Below are 17,601 nucleotides of genomic sequence, written 5' to 3'. Positions count from 1 at the left end.
TGAAGACGAGCGTTGGTCACTGAGGACTGACAGGATGGCCACCAGGGATCTGTCAGTAGGGCTGATCTTCTTAATCCAGACTGTGGTTGGAATGCTGGGGAACTTGTTTCTTCTTTACCATTATCTCCACCTTTCTTTCACTGGGTGCAGGGCGAGGAGTATAGATTTGATTCTCAGGCACCTGACTGTAGCCAATGCCTTGGTCATTCTCTCTAAAGAAGTCTCCCATATGATGGCAGATTTTGGGGTGAGGCAGTGCTCCGATGATTTTAGATGTGACCTTCTCTTCTATGTTCAGAGAGTGGCCAGGGGAGTGTCCATTGAGAGCACCTGCGTGTTGAGTATCTTCCAAGCCGTCATGATCAGCACCCAGAACTCCAGGTGGGCAGCGCTTAAAGGGACAGCTCCAAAGTACATCGGCCCCTCCACTGCCCTCTGCTGGATCCTGAACATGCTAATAAACACCATTTACCTGCTTTATGAGACTGGCCAGTGGATCAGCATAAACACGTGGAAAATGAGTTATGGATTCTGTTGCGTGGTCATTTACGATAATATCAGAGCCTCTCTGTTTGCAGTATGGCTGTCGTTCACTGATGTTTGCTCTCTGGGGCTCGTGCTCTGGGCCAGCGGCTGCATGGTCTTCATCCTTCACAGACACAAGCAGAGGGTCCGATACATTCATGCAACCAATGTCTCCCCCAGATCCTCCGCTGGCTCCAGAGCCACGCGGAGCATCCTTGTCCTGGTGAGCACCTTTGTGTTTTGTAATACCGCCTCCTCCATTTGTCAAGTTTGTGTGGCTTTTTTCAACAACCCCAGCCAGTCACTGGTGACCATGTCGGCTCTCTTGGCTGTATGTTTTCCAACTCTCAGCCCCTTTGTGCTTATGAACTGTGACCCCAGTGTGTCCAGGCCCAGCTTTGCCTGGATAAGGAATAAAAAAATTCCCTCATCTTATCAGAAACATGTGTTTTTCTTGTTGTTGTTGTTGTTTTTCCTTCTACCCCTGTGCTGTCAGTGCAGAGCCAGCCTGGGCTCAAGTCCACAAACTGTGAGATCATGATCTGAGCTGAGATCAAGAGTCAGATGACTAGGGGCACCTGGGTGGCTCAGTAGGTTGGGCATCCAACTTCAGCTCAGGTCACGATCTCACGGTTCATGGGTTCGAGCCACGGGGTCGGGCTCCGTGCTGACAGCTCGGAACTTGGAGCCTGGAGTCTGGAACCTGCTTCGGATTCTGTGTCTCCCTCTCTGCCCCTCCACTGCTTGCACTCTGTCTCTCTCTCAAAAATGAATAAACATTAAAAGAAAAAAAGAGTCACATGCCTAACCAGTTGAGTCATCTAGTCGTCCCTACTTCATTCATTCATTCATTCATTCACTTTATTTATTTTTAGTAATCTCTGCCCCCAACATGGGGCTTGAACTCACAACCCCCAAGATTAAGAGTCACATGCTCTTCTGACTGAGCCAGCCACGTGCCCCAACATTTTACTTTAGACTGGTAGTATTTCATTTTTCTAAAAATGAAAAATAAATAAATGAAAAAATAAAACATTTTTAATGTGTGTTCATTTTTGATAGAAAAAGAGACAGAGCGTGACTGGGGGAGGGGCAGAGAGCGAGGGAGACACAGACTCTGAAGCAGGCTCAGGCTCCCAGCTGTCAGCACAGAGAGCTGGATGTGGGGGTCGAGCCCACAAACTGTGAGATCATGGCCTGAGTCAGAGTTGGATACCTGACTGAGCCACCCAGGTGCCCTGTTTTTAATTTTTTAATTTTGATTTTAAAAACTTGTTTTTTAAAATTTTTAATATTTCCTTTTGAGAGAGATAGAGTGAGTAGGGGAGGAGCAGAGAGAGAGGGGGACAGAGGATCCAAAGTAGGTTCTGTGCTGACTGCAGAGAGCCCGATATGGGGCTTGAACTCACAAACCATGAGATCGTGACCTGAGCTGAAGTCAGACACTTAACTGACTGAGCCACCCAGTTGCCCCTAAAACCTTCCCTTTGTGTATAAAGATTGATTCTATAAGTCAACACCAATTAACAATAAAGCTTTAGAGGGGTGTCTGGTTGGCTCAGCCTGTGTGACTCTTAATCTTGGGGTTGGGGATTTGAGCCTCACATTGGGTGTAGTGATTATTCAAAAATATAAAATCTTAAAAAAGACTAAGGCTTTAGAGATGCTAATAAAATTTAGATGCACTACAGATTGCAGTATAACACTAAAAGAATCTGCCTTATAACCAAATTTGGGTTTAATGAATACAAAATTGGCTCAATATTAGGATGTTTGCAGAAAGACTCATTTGCTTTTATGCCAGGACCAAAGTGCGACATCCTATATTATAGTAACTGAACAGTAATGTCACATAATTAAACAATTTATGCCATGCCCTCAACTATGGGTCATGAAACTTTAATAAATAATAAAATGTATAGAAATGAAATTGCTACTATTTCCTGATCACATACTTTTCAAACCTCAGTTAAGTGAAAATATTAGAAAAGAGAGTTGTGAAACTTGTGCATGGTATTAAAGTCAAAGAGAAACGTGCATTGAGTTTGGGATATCACAATATTTTTCAGCCAGAGAAAATATCACAGGACACATATGAGCCTAACCACCAATGTCTGAAACACCAATCCTGATTACCTTTCTTTAAATGCTGTTTTCCTAACCTGAAGAGGGAAAACTGTCTCACCATTATCATTGGAAATGGATGTTTTCAGTGGGGCAGGATTAATTCTCTTGAATTGTGTCATAACCCAAGTTAGAGAAATTTGTTCTAGCAATGGCCATTCAGACATACTTTTTCTGCCAAGGATTAGGTGATTCCTATGGATCCACCTTACTTTTCATTACAAGCATGCTAGTATTACAGGTGCACCTCTAACAGACCTAAGATTTTAGTCTTGGATTTCTATAAGGTATACGGAACAGAAGATGGGTTTAAGAACTATAATCCTTAAGCACCTTAAAAAGCAAATTCCATAATCACTTGGCTTAAACACCAACAAACACTGTGAGTAAGGATTGCATTATGTTACATTGAGAATCATCAAGGGACGCCTGGGTGGCTCAGTAGAGTGTCTGACTTTGGCTCAGGTCATGATCTCATGGTTCATGGGTTCAAGCCTCACGTCGGACTCTGCTGACAGCCCAGAGCCTGGAGCCTGCTTCGGATTCTGTGTCTCTTTCTGCCTCTGCCCCTTCCCAGCTCATGATCTGTCTCTCTTTCTCTCAAAAATAAATAAACATAAAAAATTTTTAAAAAAGAAATATGGAATCTAACAAAGTACCTGATAAGGATATTCAATGAAATACAAGTAAAAGGAAGAATATGAAACCTCTAATGTGCATTAGAAATTATTGGACACATGTGCCCTACTCAGTGACAATTAAGTTGAAAGTTAGATGACATGGAATTTTTGTAGGAAAGTGTCATTGAGGAATATTGACTTCAGTAATGATAGGAAGCCTAAATAGAACATTATACACAGAAGAAAGAGATATCTTTCTAAATAAACCGATAAAAGCACCTTCATCACATGGTCTGATAGGTGGATTCTACCATTTTTAAAACAAGAGATAATTGGGGCACCTGAGTGGCTCAGTTGGTTAAGCGTCCAACTTCAGCTCAGCTAATGATCTCACATTCATGAGTTCAAGCCCCATGTCGGGCTCAGTGCTGACAGCTCAGAGCCTGGACCCTGTTTCAGATTCTGTGTCTCTGTCTCCCTCTGCCCCTACCCCATTCATGCTCTGACTCTCTCTCTCTCTCAAAAATAAATATACATTAAAAAATTTTTTTAACCCAAGAGATAATTAAATTCTCCTTTTTCAGTTCAAGAGCTTTGAAGAATTACCAGAGTCCACTTATGTTTGCTCATTTTCTGTAACGGGCAGTCATTACTTTAGTGATCAGTGAAGAAAAGTAAAATGTGCATATCAGCCAATCACTGGTATTTCCATATAACCAATCTAAAAATATGATCCAGGGGCACCTGGGTGGCTCAGTCAATTGAGCATCAGTCTCTCGGTTTTGGCTCAGTTCATGGTCCCATGATTTGTGGGGTTGAGCCCTGCGTTGGGCTCTGTGCTGACAGCTCAGAGACTAGAGCCTGCTTTGGATTCTGTGTCTCCCTCTCTCTGCCCCTTTCCCTTTCATGCCCCCCTCTAAGTAAATAAACATTTAAAAAAAAGTGTTCTCTGCCCCCTGCTCTATCCCAAGGTGAAATTTGGAATGGATAATAGAAGACTGTGAAAAGTTTAACAAATTCTGAAGTTGTTTTAAGGGTACTTAGAAATGCATTTTATTGGGTTGCTCAGTCAGTTGAGCATCCAACTTTGGTTCAGGTCAGAATCTCACAGGTCATGAGTTCAAGCCCCACATCAGGCTCTCTGCTGTCCACTCAGAACCTGCTTCGGATCATCTGTCCCCTCTCTCTCTGTCCCTCCCCCGCTTGTTGGTTGAAGGTCAGCTCTTTGCTTCCTATGGGACTCTTGTCAGATGGAATCCCTTCCCATCCAGGGCTTGAGACCCCCACCCAGGCTGATATTTCCTGCTTTGAGTTGGGTCAATCTAATCTCTTTGAAAGACCCCAGAAGCCTTGCTTATCATATAGAAATTGTATGTACAAGAGGGAAAATAGAATGGTGCGTGCACATCTCAGGTCTAAAGGAAAAATCAGGAACTATCTTTGATGGAAATTTTATGCCTTCTTGTGGGGAAATAGGTTCTACTTACATAAATAGGTTAGAGAAAAGCTTCCAGCATGGGGCAAAAATGCCTGAGGTTAGCTAGCAAGATATTCTAATGTGATCACAAGTAATTTGTTATATCACCTACAGGAAATCACTTTCCATTTGGTGCCAATCTACCTTGATCACAAACTCCACTTGCCCCCCAGACCCTTTGCTTCTTACACACACAAGTTAATGATTACAGTCTGATTGTTTTCTCCTTGCTCACATCTGTAAGAGCTTGTTTTTATCATATTTACCACATGGGTAATATCTTGTGAGCTCAATAAATACAGAAATGAAACCTTTGTTTGGGGATCTTGTCTCCTCCCGGACATTAGCCTCTCTTGTATTCAATTCTGCATCACTCTCTTGCTGGACAAGAGAGAACTCCGGACTCATAGTCTGTGACACTTTCTCAAGTGCCAGAAACAAAGTTCCTTCTGTGAGGCCCTTGGTTCACCGACCATTCCTGACTGCCTGGCCAGGGGTTCAGTGACAGCTCAGGAAAAGTGACACCTAATGGTGTCCCCGGGGGTGTTGTGGCTGCCTAGCCTCAGGCCTGCCATGAAGAACCCAAAGCAGGCATGGTGGCTCCACCCAATGATCGGTGGTCAGAATTCAGGGTTTGGGGTTATTGCCTATGTTCTAGCTGTTTGATCTTCCATGTTGAAAACTGTAGATTTTCTGATTAAGGTGGGAGGGCTGGGACCTGGGAACACATCTCAGCTGCTTCTCCTTTGGAAACCCGTGGTAAGGGCTTGTTCTCCTAAGGGACTGAACACTGAGCACTGATTGATCGTGCAATTGGTGATGGAGCTCATCTCTGTGCTGATGCAAAGGCTTCACACTGCGTGCCGGACCTTTGGTTGAAGGACAAAGTTGACCTGTTTGTCTCATGGCTGAGGAGGCTTCCAACCCTTCCAGGCAGAATGACTCCAGGTTGTCATGCCTCACACTGCTGACCCGTCCAGCATGTCAGTTAGCCGACTCCAGCCACAGCATTGTGACTTTGCAAACAGTGTCACTGTTTACCCTTTCTGGATCATTTGCACTCCCACTGCATTATGTCTTTTATCACCAATCTCCTAAAAATGGGCCAACTGTATGATTCTATCACGTGACCTCTATCACATCCTCCTCCTGGCCCATGCAACTTGGCCAGGCCATTTGGTGGTTGAATGCAGGAGTCCTCAAGAGCAGATGTTCTCTTCTTGACTGTTTCCGGGACAGGGATGGGAGGGTAAAGGTTATAGGACAACACGGAGTTCCAAGGTTTGCCAGCCTAGAGGGACGGCGGGTTTTAGGTGCTCTCAGCTCATGCACTCTGATTGACATAGGATCCACAGGTAGGACCCAGCCTTAAACACAACACTTGTTAAATACATGCACTGCATACACCCATGGGATTCGTCTTATGTGGAAACCTTTATTGACATCCCTCACCCCTAAGAATAAGCTGGCATGCACCCTAGGGGTGGGTCATAAGAGACTTTGCCAGTGTTTAAGGAAACAACATACTGGCCCTGGAAGGTATTCAAATCAGCCTCACCTCACCGATCATGGTTATTATGAGTGAAGAAATAGTTCTAGACTTCTTCCTTGCAGGCCAGAGTAGTGTGTACCTGAATTAATAACTCTGGCCAAGTGAAATGTGTTAATCAAGGTTTTAAAAATTATTATTTTCTGTGCTTTATGATGCTTTGACATCTTGGGGGCTTTCCTAATTCTAAAGACATTGCCCCTCTCTGTGCTAGCTTATGCCTAGAGATAGCTAACAGCTGCCTCGTGTTGTAACAATGGCCTGTGTAAACACAGAGCCCAGAGCCCTAACCAACTCTTACATACCAAACCAGTATTTACCCTTGCGCTAAATCACCCCTGGGGCAGGTACTGGATCACTGGGGACCACCACTATTGTCCAGATCCCCTGAAATTATTCAGACCAGTCCATTTTAAGTGGTTTGATTTGCTTCTCTTCTTCCTTCCCACCGAAAGCACTCTAAATGCTCTGGGCAATGCTTTCCCTCTGTTGACTGACCCTGCCTGGCACTTTCCCGTGTGTCCTGTGTGGTGTGAAATGCTCCTTTTTCTTCAGGAGCTGTAAGTAGTAAATTCTTTTTTCAAAGGCATTCATTTCCATTTCTGTCACCTCAATTAGAACAAATCCCTGATAGAATTTCAATATAAAGGTCAATGCAAACATTTAAGGAGAAAACCACCCAGCTCCCCAAAGCATGTCCTGATGGCTTATGAAATTTGTTCAGCTGGTTGAATCTGGGACTTTGAGTGTATTGCTGAGGTCAGGCTTCCCAGATCTGGCTGCATGGCACTGTGATGATAACAGTCTTAATCAAATGATTAATGAATTTGGTCTCAGCCTGTTCTCTGTGATTTGTCACTGTCCAATGGTGTGGTATGCTCATGGGAAAATTTACCAGAAGTTGACTATCCAGAAATAAGGAGCTGTGGGGTACCTGGCTGGCTCAGTCGATAGAACATATGACTTGATCTTGGGGTTGTGGGTTTGAGCCCCATGTTGGGTGTAGAGATTACTTAAAAGCAAAAACAAATCTTTTTTTTTTTTTTTAAATGATGCTTTGAAAGAAGGAGCATCTGATGGGGCGCCTGGGTGGCTTAGTCGGTTAAGCGTCCGACTTTCGCTTAGGTCATGATCTCGCGGTTCGTGGGTTCGAGCCCCGCGTCGGGCTCTGTGCTGACTGCCAGCTCAGAGCCTGGAGCCTGTTTCAGTCTGTGACTCCCTCTCTCTCTGACTCTCCCCTGCTCACGCTGTCTCTCTCTCCTAGAAATAAATAAAAATATTTAAAAAAAAAAAAGAAAGAAGGAGCATCTGATACTCTTGGGATTTTCAAGTTTCTGTGTGTCTTGTGGACAGAGTCATTGATGATAGATTTTATTCCTATTTTCCCAAAGATGTCTATATAGAAACAGCCTTAGAAAATAGATGGTTTCTCCTTTTGGGGGCATAGAACAGATTTATTTCCCATGCAGAAAAATGAAGATAATGTCTCCAGGCAAAAGCTGGACAGGTTTGAAGCTAGGGGGCCAAAGGGAACCAATGCATATATCAAGCTCATGTTACCTATGGTGTCGTGAATAATAACACTCTTCTCTCTGATCTCAGAGTCTTGTGTCTTCTACTCACATCCACAAAAGCTTTGAAGACTAACTTGTTCACTTGTGATTTGGCTAAAATTTTGGACCCTTTCTAGTTTCTGAAAGTGATCACATGGTGATTGTATTCACACACACACACACACACACACACACACACACACACCCTTAATAGATTGTGCTATGCTAAGAGAAGCTTCCCTCGGTCTCCAGATTAGGATGAGTTTGGGTGTGCAGGTGAGGTATTATTCGGGGAAGCAAATTGATCGCTATAAAAGTGGTAATGAATTAAAACATTGGGTCTGGGAGAGAGCAGATCGATCAGCATGTGAGACATTGCATAGGTGGAAAGGGAAGGGCTGAAAGTTCTCATTGGCTTGGCAGCCCAGAAGCCACTTTGGAAGGAAAAACAAATTACTGTAAGAGTATATGAAATCATTTTCTACAGGATGTGCTGGTGTTTCCCTCTGTGCCATCTGACAGTGTATAAAGTTCAAGGGCTCACTGAGGCTTTTTTAAAAAGCCTTTTATTTTTCTGAGATAATTAGAGGGGGGACTGAATTCTATACCTGGGTTCACAGGTTCTTCGGGGAAAACTAAATGAAGGATGGTGGAGATCCTGCCAATCCATGGTAATTGGCAAAAATTCCTGGAAAACCTTTAGATTTTCAAGACCACAGATCTGGTATGGTCAGACCTGAGGTTTCTAAACCTCATGATTATGCAGATGATGTTCGGGTTACATGAGGATTAACATCAGTGGAATAACCAGAAAGTTACTCCAAAGTGTAGGTGAGACATGGCGGGAGGAGGGGAGTGGGAAGTAGGGGGGCCTGGAGAAGGTAGAGTAATTGTGGGGGCCAGGATGGTGGTAGTATTGGTAAGAGCAGAAGGAAGGGCTGGGGCTGTGGGATCATTTTCTCTGTTGGTCCCCTACCTCACCCATAAGAATCCTTTGGGTCTGCTCCATTGCTCTGTGCTGCAGGCATGGAATCAGATCAGCAGTGTCCAGCTGTCCAAGGCCACAGTGTGCTTCAGATGAGGGAGGACTCCTGCTTCCTTTCCAAAGAGATCTAGTACCTCATGGCTGAGTTAAGCTGGATTCCATGCTTTCGTGCAACACTGATTCCATTTTCTACTTCTTGTGTAAACTGCGCCTCCTACTCTTTTACCACTCCCTAGAGAGGAAGCTATATCTATCAATATCTGGGTAAATCAGAGACCTAAGTCAGGCAAAGGAATCCCAGGCCCATGACCCAGCATAAGGTGCCTCTTGCACTTTTCTCTTCCCACTTTACTAAATCAATCACATCATCACAGAGTGTTGGGGGAGGTCATGGAGAAGATGTGACCACTGGTTGACATGAGAGCTGACCCTGAGTGACCTCACCCCTTCCCTTGTCCTTGGAATGTATGTTCAACCCACTGTACTAGGAACCATTTTCAAGGATGCAGCCTTGAAGAGGCAACGTGTCGTTGAGAACATCTGGATGGTGTACATGAGTGAATCCTGTTAAGGTCTGTGTATAAGCTTTTAAGATGCTGGTGGCTAGGGGCAGAGACCTACTCACCTTGTGGTGTCCAAGACTAACCTCATCTGCAAGTTCTCACTTGCTTCTATCTGCCATGTGCCAAACAGGAGTAGCCTGCCTTTTTCTTCCATCTATTCTTGCCCTCTGTGCACAGGGTCTGGTTTCAGATTCCACTCAGGAAGCTCCTAAGCTTTCAAACCAACACAGAGAGATTCCTTGAGATAAAGGCTCTCGGAAAAGATTAGAACATCAGACTTTTAGATAGGATGGGTGGAAAGAGCAGAGGTCACAGGGAGGATGAAAGCTTTTGTCCAAACCCACCAGTCTATCTCCATGAGGTAGATATCTCCAGGAAAATTCATTGCGTTTGAGTGAATCTGGAGGAATTCTTAAGGGAGAACAGAATCGCTGTAGGAGATGAGTGTTCCCATGACTGGTGTTCATCAGTCATCTTCTGATGTCAGATTTTCAAGGCTCAGCCTCTGTGGCAGGGCTGGTCTGCAGAGTCATGTAGAGCCTGCAAAGGCTCTGATCACACGTGAAAGAGAAGCGCTGGCCTCAGGAAGAAGTGTCCTATCTTATGGGACATGGTGCTTCTGTGAGTATGAGATTGTGTGCCTTTCCTCAGCAGAAGACCATTGACTGATCATTTGAGGATCCTGTGTAGATAGGTTTCTTTATTTTGCGTCTATCAAAGAAGTAAGCAGGGTGCCTAGGTGGCTCAGTTGGTTAAGCATCTGACTCTTGATTTCAGCTCAGGTCATGATCTCAGGGTTCATGGGATCAAGCCCCACGTCACTTGGGATTCTCTTTCTCTCCCTTTCTCCCTACTCCTCCCCCCTTGAAATAAGTAAATAAACTTTAAAAACTGTTAAAGAAGAACACTTAAAAAAAAGAGAAGGAATCAGAGAAAGCATTTTTTATCCACTTTCAAAGCGAGAATCGAGGGGAAGGACACCAGTGACAATACAGAAGGAGAGGGTCTGGGGGCATGCCCACTCTCAGAAACACCAAGGTCCTTGCAAAGCCTGTCATACTTCACCTGATAAAAACTTTCTTTCCTTTCGCCATGTTAGGTTTACCTGTCATTGGGCCTTTGTTTTACTGTAGGATGTGAAGAATAAATGGAATTTTATTTTTCTTTGTGATAAGGAATATCAAGTTGTGAGGCAAAAAAATATTAATGATGCCACCTACAATGTAGTTTTGTTGTTTATTGGTTCTTATTATGCATGTTGATATATTTCTGCATATATGCCTATTAATCTATTCATCATCAACATAGAATCTCATAGGGCTAGCCACCCTCTATTTTTATTTATTTATTTATTTATTTATTTATTTATTTATTTATTTATTTATTTAATTTTAGAGCATGTGAGTGGGGGCTCCCTACTCAGTGTAGAGTCCAACCCAGGGCTCGATCCCATGACCCTAAGATCATGACCTGAGCCAAAATCAAGAGTCGGACACTCAACCAACTGAGCCCCTCTTTATGTTTTTGGTTTTTTTCAGAGTTCTCTTGGCTATCTTTGTTTGTATTTTCATCTATAAGAGCTTTGCAGTAACATGTCTAGCTCCAAGACTAACTGATGGTATTGGTATTGAGATAAAATTACATTTTTAATCAGCTTAAGGACAACTGATGATTTTTATAACGTTGAGTTTTCCTACCTAAGAACACAATGCAATATTTTCATTTGCTTATGTCTACATGCACCTATTTCAGGAATATTCTATGATTTTTCTCACATATACTAAAAGCATTTTGTTAGATTTATTCCTAGTTTATTTATTTTATTTATTATTATTTCTAAAAGCACATTGAATACTTTACACACATTGATATATTTTTTTTTTGAGAGAGAGAGAGAGCGCGCACATGAGCAGAGAGAGAGAGAGAGAGAGAATCCCAAGCAGGCTCCACACTGCCATCATGGAGCCTGATGTGCGGCTTGAATTCATGAACCTCGAGATCATGACCTGAGCCAAAGTGAGATGCTTAACTGACTGAGCCATCCAGGCACCCCTTTACATTTATTTTTAAGTAAGCTGTATGCCCAATGTGAGATCAAGAGTTGCACACTCTACTGACTGAGCCAGCCAGGTGCCTCTATTCCTAGTTTAATTTGTTATTTTATTTTATTCTTTAAATAACTGCAATTCCCATCCCAACTATAAATTGTAAATTATTATTGTTTGTACATTTGCAGATACCTGTTTTTTTTGTGTCTCAATAATACATTAGTTTACTAAATTATTTTCGATAGTTATTTTCTGTCAATTCCTTTTGTGTTTCCAAATATACAATTATATCTTTGCTAACAGACTTTTATATCTTCGTTTCAGCTTTTTTTTTAATGTTTATTTATTTTTGAGAGAGAGAGAGAGAGAACCAGTAGGGGAAGGGCAGAGAGAAAGAGGAAGACACAGAAGCCAAAGCAGGCTCCAGGCTCTGAGTTGTCAGTGCCGTCCGATGAGGGGTTACTCACAAACAGTGAGATCATGACCTGAACCAAAGTGGGTCACTTACCAGACTGAGCCATCTAGGCGCCCCTCTTTGTTTCAGTTCTTATGCCACTCTAACATGTCCTTGGCTAACCCTTCAATGAAGTATCAAATGTCTATAAAGTAATTGTGTATATTTTAGTCCTTCCTGAGCTTAGTGGCAATCATCCTAATTCATTCTCATGAGCACAGTGAATGTTCAGTTTTGTCAAGTTAGGAAAGATCCATCAGTTCCTAATTTTGAGTGTTTTTATTTAGCACATGTTGAATCCTGCCAAGGGATGCATTTATGTCTATGAACATGATCTCCTGATTTTGCTATCTACAAATACAAGGAATTTTATTAGTAGATTGGCTCATATTCAGTCCCTCCTGAATTAAGTATGTAAAATGCACTTAATCACAGTTGTAGTTCGAATCGTGTCCCCAGATATATTTCAAGTTCAATCCCCATCAACCTGTGAATGTGACCTTATTTAGAAATAGGGTCTTTGCAGATGAAATCAAGGTAATATGAGGTCATACTGAATTCAGGTAAACTGGAGGTCCAATGATTGGTGTCTCATAAGTTGGCTAAGTAAAGGCACGGAGGGAAGAAGGTGATGTGATAACAGAAACAAAGATTAGAGTTCTGTGGCTGTCGGGCAAGGAACTCCAAGGTTTGCTGGTAGCCAACAGAAGCTAGAAAGAGGCAAGAGAGTATTTTCCCTTAGAGTCTTCAGATAAAGCATGGGCCAATAAAAAAAGTCATGGTCCAATGGCCGCTCAGGCTTTGAACCTCTGGACTCCAGATCAAATTTCTGTTGTTTTATGCCACCAAATTTGTAGAAATTTGTTATAAAAGTCTTAGGAAACCATCTATTATTTTTATATTATATTAGTATCAGTATTTTGTAGTACTACAAACTTTGTGACAAACTACAAAGTTTGCTACAAGCTTTGCGACATGTTAGTATCAGTATTCTATTCGATTTATAAAATTTGTTTGGAAAATTTAATTCCTCTTCAATGCTCTTAAGTAACAACGTCTTACTTGATATTTAAATGTGTCGCATAACTTTCTGTTAAACAACCCATCCTTTGTTGTTGTTGTTGTTGATGTTTGAGAGAGACTGCTTTATAAACTCCCATTCCTTTTGGATATTTTATTGTTTAGAAGTTCTCTCTCTGGGACACCTCGGTGGTTCAGTCAGTTAAACGTCCAACCTCAGCTCAGCTCATGATGTCATGGTTGTTTCGAGCCCTGAGTGGAGCTCTGTGCTGACTGCTCAGAGCCTGGAGCCTGCTTAGGATTCTGTGTTTCTCTCTCTCTTTCTCTGCCCCTCCCCACTTGTGGTCTCTCCCTCTCTCTCTCTCTTCTCAGAAACAAATAAGTAAACATTTTTTGAAAAGTTCTTTCTCTACTTAAAAATGGCAAAGCATATTTTCCCAGAAAATGTCTATTTCGTCTAATTAATTTGTATTGAATTGGTCAAATGAAGCAAATGTTTTCGGTTTTGCTTTAATGTTTATTTATATTATTTTTGAGAGGGGGGAGGGGCAGAGAGAGAGGGAAAGAGAGAATCTCAAGCAGGCTCCACACTGTCAGTGCAGAGTGTGACATGGGGCTTTATCTCACAAACCATGAGATCATGACTTGAGCCAGAATCAAGAGTCAGACATGGATGCATAACCAACTGAGCCACTTAGGCACCCCTTGTTTTTGTTTTTCAAGTCAATTATTGGTATAATGTTCTTCCTTTTGCACATGCCAAATGGCAACCCCTTCTCAGGTGCTTTGTGTGATTCTATTTCTCTTCCTACAAATTATTATTTTATTTTGTTCTCTCAAGTTTACTTATTCTTATTTTTAATAGTTTATTGTCAAGTTGGTTTCCATATAACACCCAGTGCTCATCCCCACAAGTACCCTCCTCCATGCCCATCATCCCCCTTCCCCTCTCCCCCACCCCATTAGCCCTTAGTTCATTCTCAGTATTCAAGAGTCTCTCTTGGTTTGCCTCCCTCCCTCTCCCCAACTATTTTCTCACCTTCTCCTCCCCCATGGTCCTCTGTTAAGTTTCTCCTGTTCCACTTATAAGTGNGTTGATGGACACTTAGGCTCTTTCCATGTTTTAGCTATTGTGGAGAGTGCTGCTATGAACATTGGTGTACGTGTGCCCCTATGCATCAGCATGCATTATTCCTTGGGTAAATTCCTAGCAGTGCTATTGCTGGGTCATAGGGGAGTTCTATTAATTTTTTGAGGAACCTCCACACTGTTTTCCAGAGGGGCTGCACCAGTTTACATTCCTACCAACAGTGTTAGAGAGAGCTCATTTCTCCACATCCTCACCAGCATCTATAGTCTCCTGATTTCTTCATTTTAGCCACTCCGACTGCTGTGAGGTGGTATCTCAGTTTGGTTTTTATTTGTATTTCCCTGATGATGAGGGGCGTTGAGCAACANTGCTGGGTCATAGGGGAGTTCTATTAATTTTTTGAGGAACCTCCACACTGTTTTCCAGAGGGGCTGCACCAGTTTACATTCCTACCAACAGTGTTAGAGAGAGCTCATTTCTCCACATCCTCACCAGCATCTATAGTCTCCTGATTTCTTCATTTTAGCCACTCCGACTGCTGTGAGGTGGTATCTCAGTTTGGTTTTTATTTGTATTTCCCTGATGGTGAGGGGCGTTGAGCAACATTTCATGTTGCCCATCTGGATGTCCTCTTTGGAGAAGTGTCTGTTCATATCTTCTGCCCATTTCTTCACTGGACTATTTATTTCTCAGGTGTGGAGTTTGGTGAGTTCCTTATAGATTTTGGACACTAGCCCTTTATCTGATATGTCATTTGTAACTATCTTTTCCCATTCCGTCGGTTGCCTATTAGTTGTATGGATTGTTTCCTTTGCCGTGCAGAAGCTGTTAATCTTGATGAGGTCCCAATAGTTCATTTTTGCTCTTGATTCTCTTGCCTTTGGGAATGTGTCAAGTAAGAAATTGCTGCAATTGAGGTCAAGAAGGTTGTTTCCTGCTCTCTCCTCTAGGGTTTTGATAGTTTCCTGTCTAACATTCAGGTCCTTCATCCATTTTGAGTTTATTCTCCCTACAAATTAAATAATGGTGGTACTCAGGGATCTGTGGAAACTATTTTCCCAAGGAAGTATACACTCCAGTGAGACACATATACTCTGGCAGTTCCTCATGCTTCAGACTTCAACATATCCTGTCCACTCCAAGTGAGCCTTTGTCTGCCCTCAAGAGTCAGGACGCAGGAGGAGTCTCTCTCAAACTCTCCAATGGTCTCATTAGAAACACTTACTAGAAACTTGTAATCATTTCCAGGAATTGAAAACCAAGACAATGTTTTTCAGAATTATTCTCAGCTCTCCAGGTGGCACCCATCACTGCAGCTGCAGGTGAAATGCTAATTGCAGTGCTGAGGGGAGGGGAGATCTCAGAATCGCTACTCATATCTCAGGGTTTGGCCTCCCCAACCCTGCATGTACTGGCTGCCAAGACCTTTGCATGGAGCCCATTTTCTTGGCAGCAGGAGGGAGTCAGTTGAGAATTTTCAGTTTCCAGCCAAGAGGCAGAATCTGCTAGGAAAGGTGATGAATCACGAATCTGGGTAGGAGCTCATGTGTGGAAAAGGAATTCTTTCGGGCTAAAAACTGATCCAGTGCCAAAGCCACCAGAAGGAGGGTATGTCCTGAGGCAAGGGCTGAATGTGTGGAGAGACTGGAGGCCACAGGTCCTACACCAGCAACGCCGGACAGCTGCTGATGTAAGTTAATGAAATCCGCACTGACAATGGTTCTTGGGATTTGACCAAGTGGCATTAAAATCCTTATTTTGGGGGGTACCTGGTGGCTCAGTCTGTTAAGCGTCTGACTCTTGATCTCAGCTCAGGTCTTGATCTCGGGGTCATGAGTTCAAGCCCCACGTCGGGCTCCATGGTGGGCATGGAGCCTACTTAAAAAAAATCCTTATTTTAATGTAGTCAAAGACTGTAACTTGGAAATTAATCTAATAATCAATATGATGTCCAACGTTTACAGATAATACCTCAGGAGAAGCGGGGCGCCTGGGTGGTTCAGTCGGTTAAGCCTCCGACTTCAGCTCAGGTCATGATCTCACTGTTCGTGGGCTCGAGACCCGCGTTGGGCTCTGTGCTGACAGCTCGGAGCCTGGAGTCTGCTTCAGATTCTGTGTCTCCCTCTCTCTCTGACTCTTCCCTGCTCACGCTGCCCCCCCCTCTCAGAAATAAATAAAACATTAAAAATTTAAAAAAAAATACTTCAGGAGAAGCATACTTGTTTCAGGAAAAGTCTGTGCATATGATTGTTGGGGAGGGGAGGAAAAAATTCCTTCTTCCCTTCTAGGTTCTTTGACTGATCTAATAATCACATGAATATGACAGATAAACAGGAGAGAAACTATTTTTAATATCTGTTTTTGAGAGAGAGAGAGTAAGAAAATGAGGGAGGGGCAGAGAGGGAGGGACAGAGGATCCAAAGCAGGCTCTGTGCTGACAGCAGAGAGCCTGTTGTGGGGCTTGAACTCACAAACTGTGAAATCATGACCTGAGCCTAAGTTGAACACTTAACTGACTGAGCTACCCAGGCACCTAAAGAAAAACAAGTTTAATTATATACAGGGGCCCCCTAAGAATATGAGACTCCCAGAATAAGTCAGGCAATGGAGGTTTATTTACCATCCTGAATTAAGGAATGAGGTAGGAGCCTGAGGCTTACAGGGTAAAGGGAGAAAGTGGACAGGACAATAAAAAGAGCAGATGTTCACCCTGCCATTCAGATAGGTTTTCCAGAAAAAAAGATATTTCTGGTAAAATCTTTCTTCCTGGGCCAGGCTCCCTGTCTAAATTCTTTCAGGTCATTAAGGAGAAGGTAAAAGCTCCTCTGTGTCTTAGGGTCTTATAGAGTTTGGCTCAAACTAATCCATATGCCAAAGTAGCGCATTTTGGGGAGGCTTGTTCTGAACACCTTCATAATAAGTATGATGGAGCTAATTTATTTGCTTAATTCCCAGAAGAAACAGTGTGGCTGAATTGCAATTGTTAAAATAGATTTGTTTTCTCTGTAATTTGTGTGTGATGTCCTTAATGGAGGTGGTAAAATGTGTGTCTATGGAAACTATCTGTGGTCTTTTGATCAAGATGAGATGATTTTTCCACCTGAAATTAAGAAATGTCCTTTAGTGCCATAGTTGAAGGTTTCAGACAGCAGGAAAACAATTGGGATCTCAGTAATTTTATTTATTTATTTTTTATTTTATTTTATTTACATCTTATTTGTGTGAAATGTTGTTATATTTATGAACATGTGAACAAGGCAGGGCATCTGCCCTTAAGGTTTTTTTCCCCATTGTATCAAAATTTTATTTTATTTTATTTTTTTATTATTTTTTCTTTCATAGTTTATTGTCAAGTTGGAGGGACTTCAGCAATTTTAAAGCATAAATATTTCTTGTGTGTTTTTTTCCTTTGGTTTAAAACCATTCCATATTATTACCAGGCTCTCTGCTCATCTCTTACTCATTTCAGTTTACTGAATGCAAAAGATTTCATGATACCAAATCACATTTAGCACAATTTTTTTTGTATTTTAATATCTTTCCCAAATCAAATATTAGAGTTTCAGTTAGTTTTTCTTTTTTTTTTTTTTTTA

The 17,601-nt window shown here is 42.3% G+C and overlaps 1 protein-coding gene across 1 annotated transcript; it reads left to right on the top strand.

Moving 5' to 3' along the window:
* The first annotated feature begins 34 nt into the window (after positions 1–34).
* LOC144225668 (vomeronasal type-1 receptor 4-like) lies at positions 35–4,034 on the top strand. Its single transcript, XM_077756912.1, has 2 exons — positions 35–931; positions 3,987–4,034. Exons 1-2 carry the CDS (start codon positions 35–37, stop codon positions 4,032–4,034), a joined length of 945 nt encoding a protein of 314 aa, XP_077613038.1.
* Positions 4,035–17,601: the final 13,567 nt, after the last annotated feature.

The sequence above is a fragment of the Crocuta crocuta genome, unplaced genomic scaffold (assembly GCF_008692635.1).
Source record: "Crocuta crocuta isolate KB4526 unplaced genomic scaffold, BGI_CrCroc_1.0 scaffold142, whole genome shotgun sequence".
NCBI lineage: Eukaryota > Metazoa > Chordata > Mammalia > Carnivora > Hyaenidae > Crocuta > Crocuta crocuta.
The sequence above is the reverse complement of the archived record's forward strand: the minus strand, read 5'-3'. Positions and strand labels throughout refer to the sequence as shown.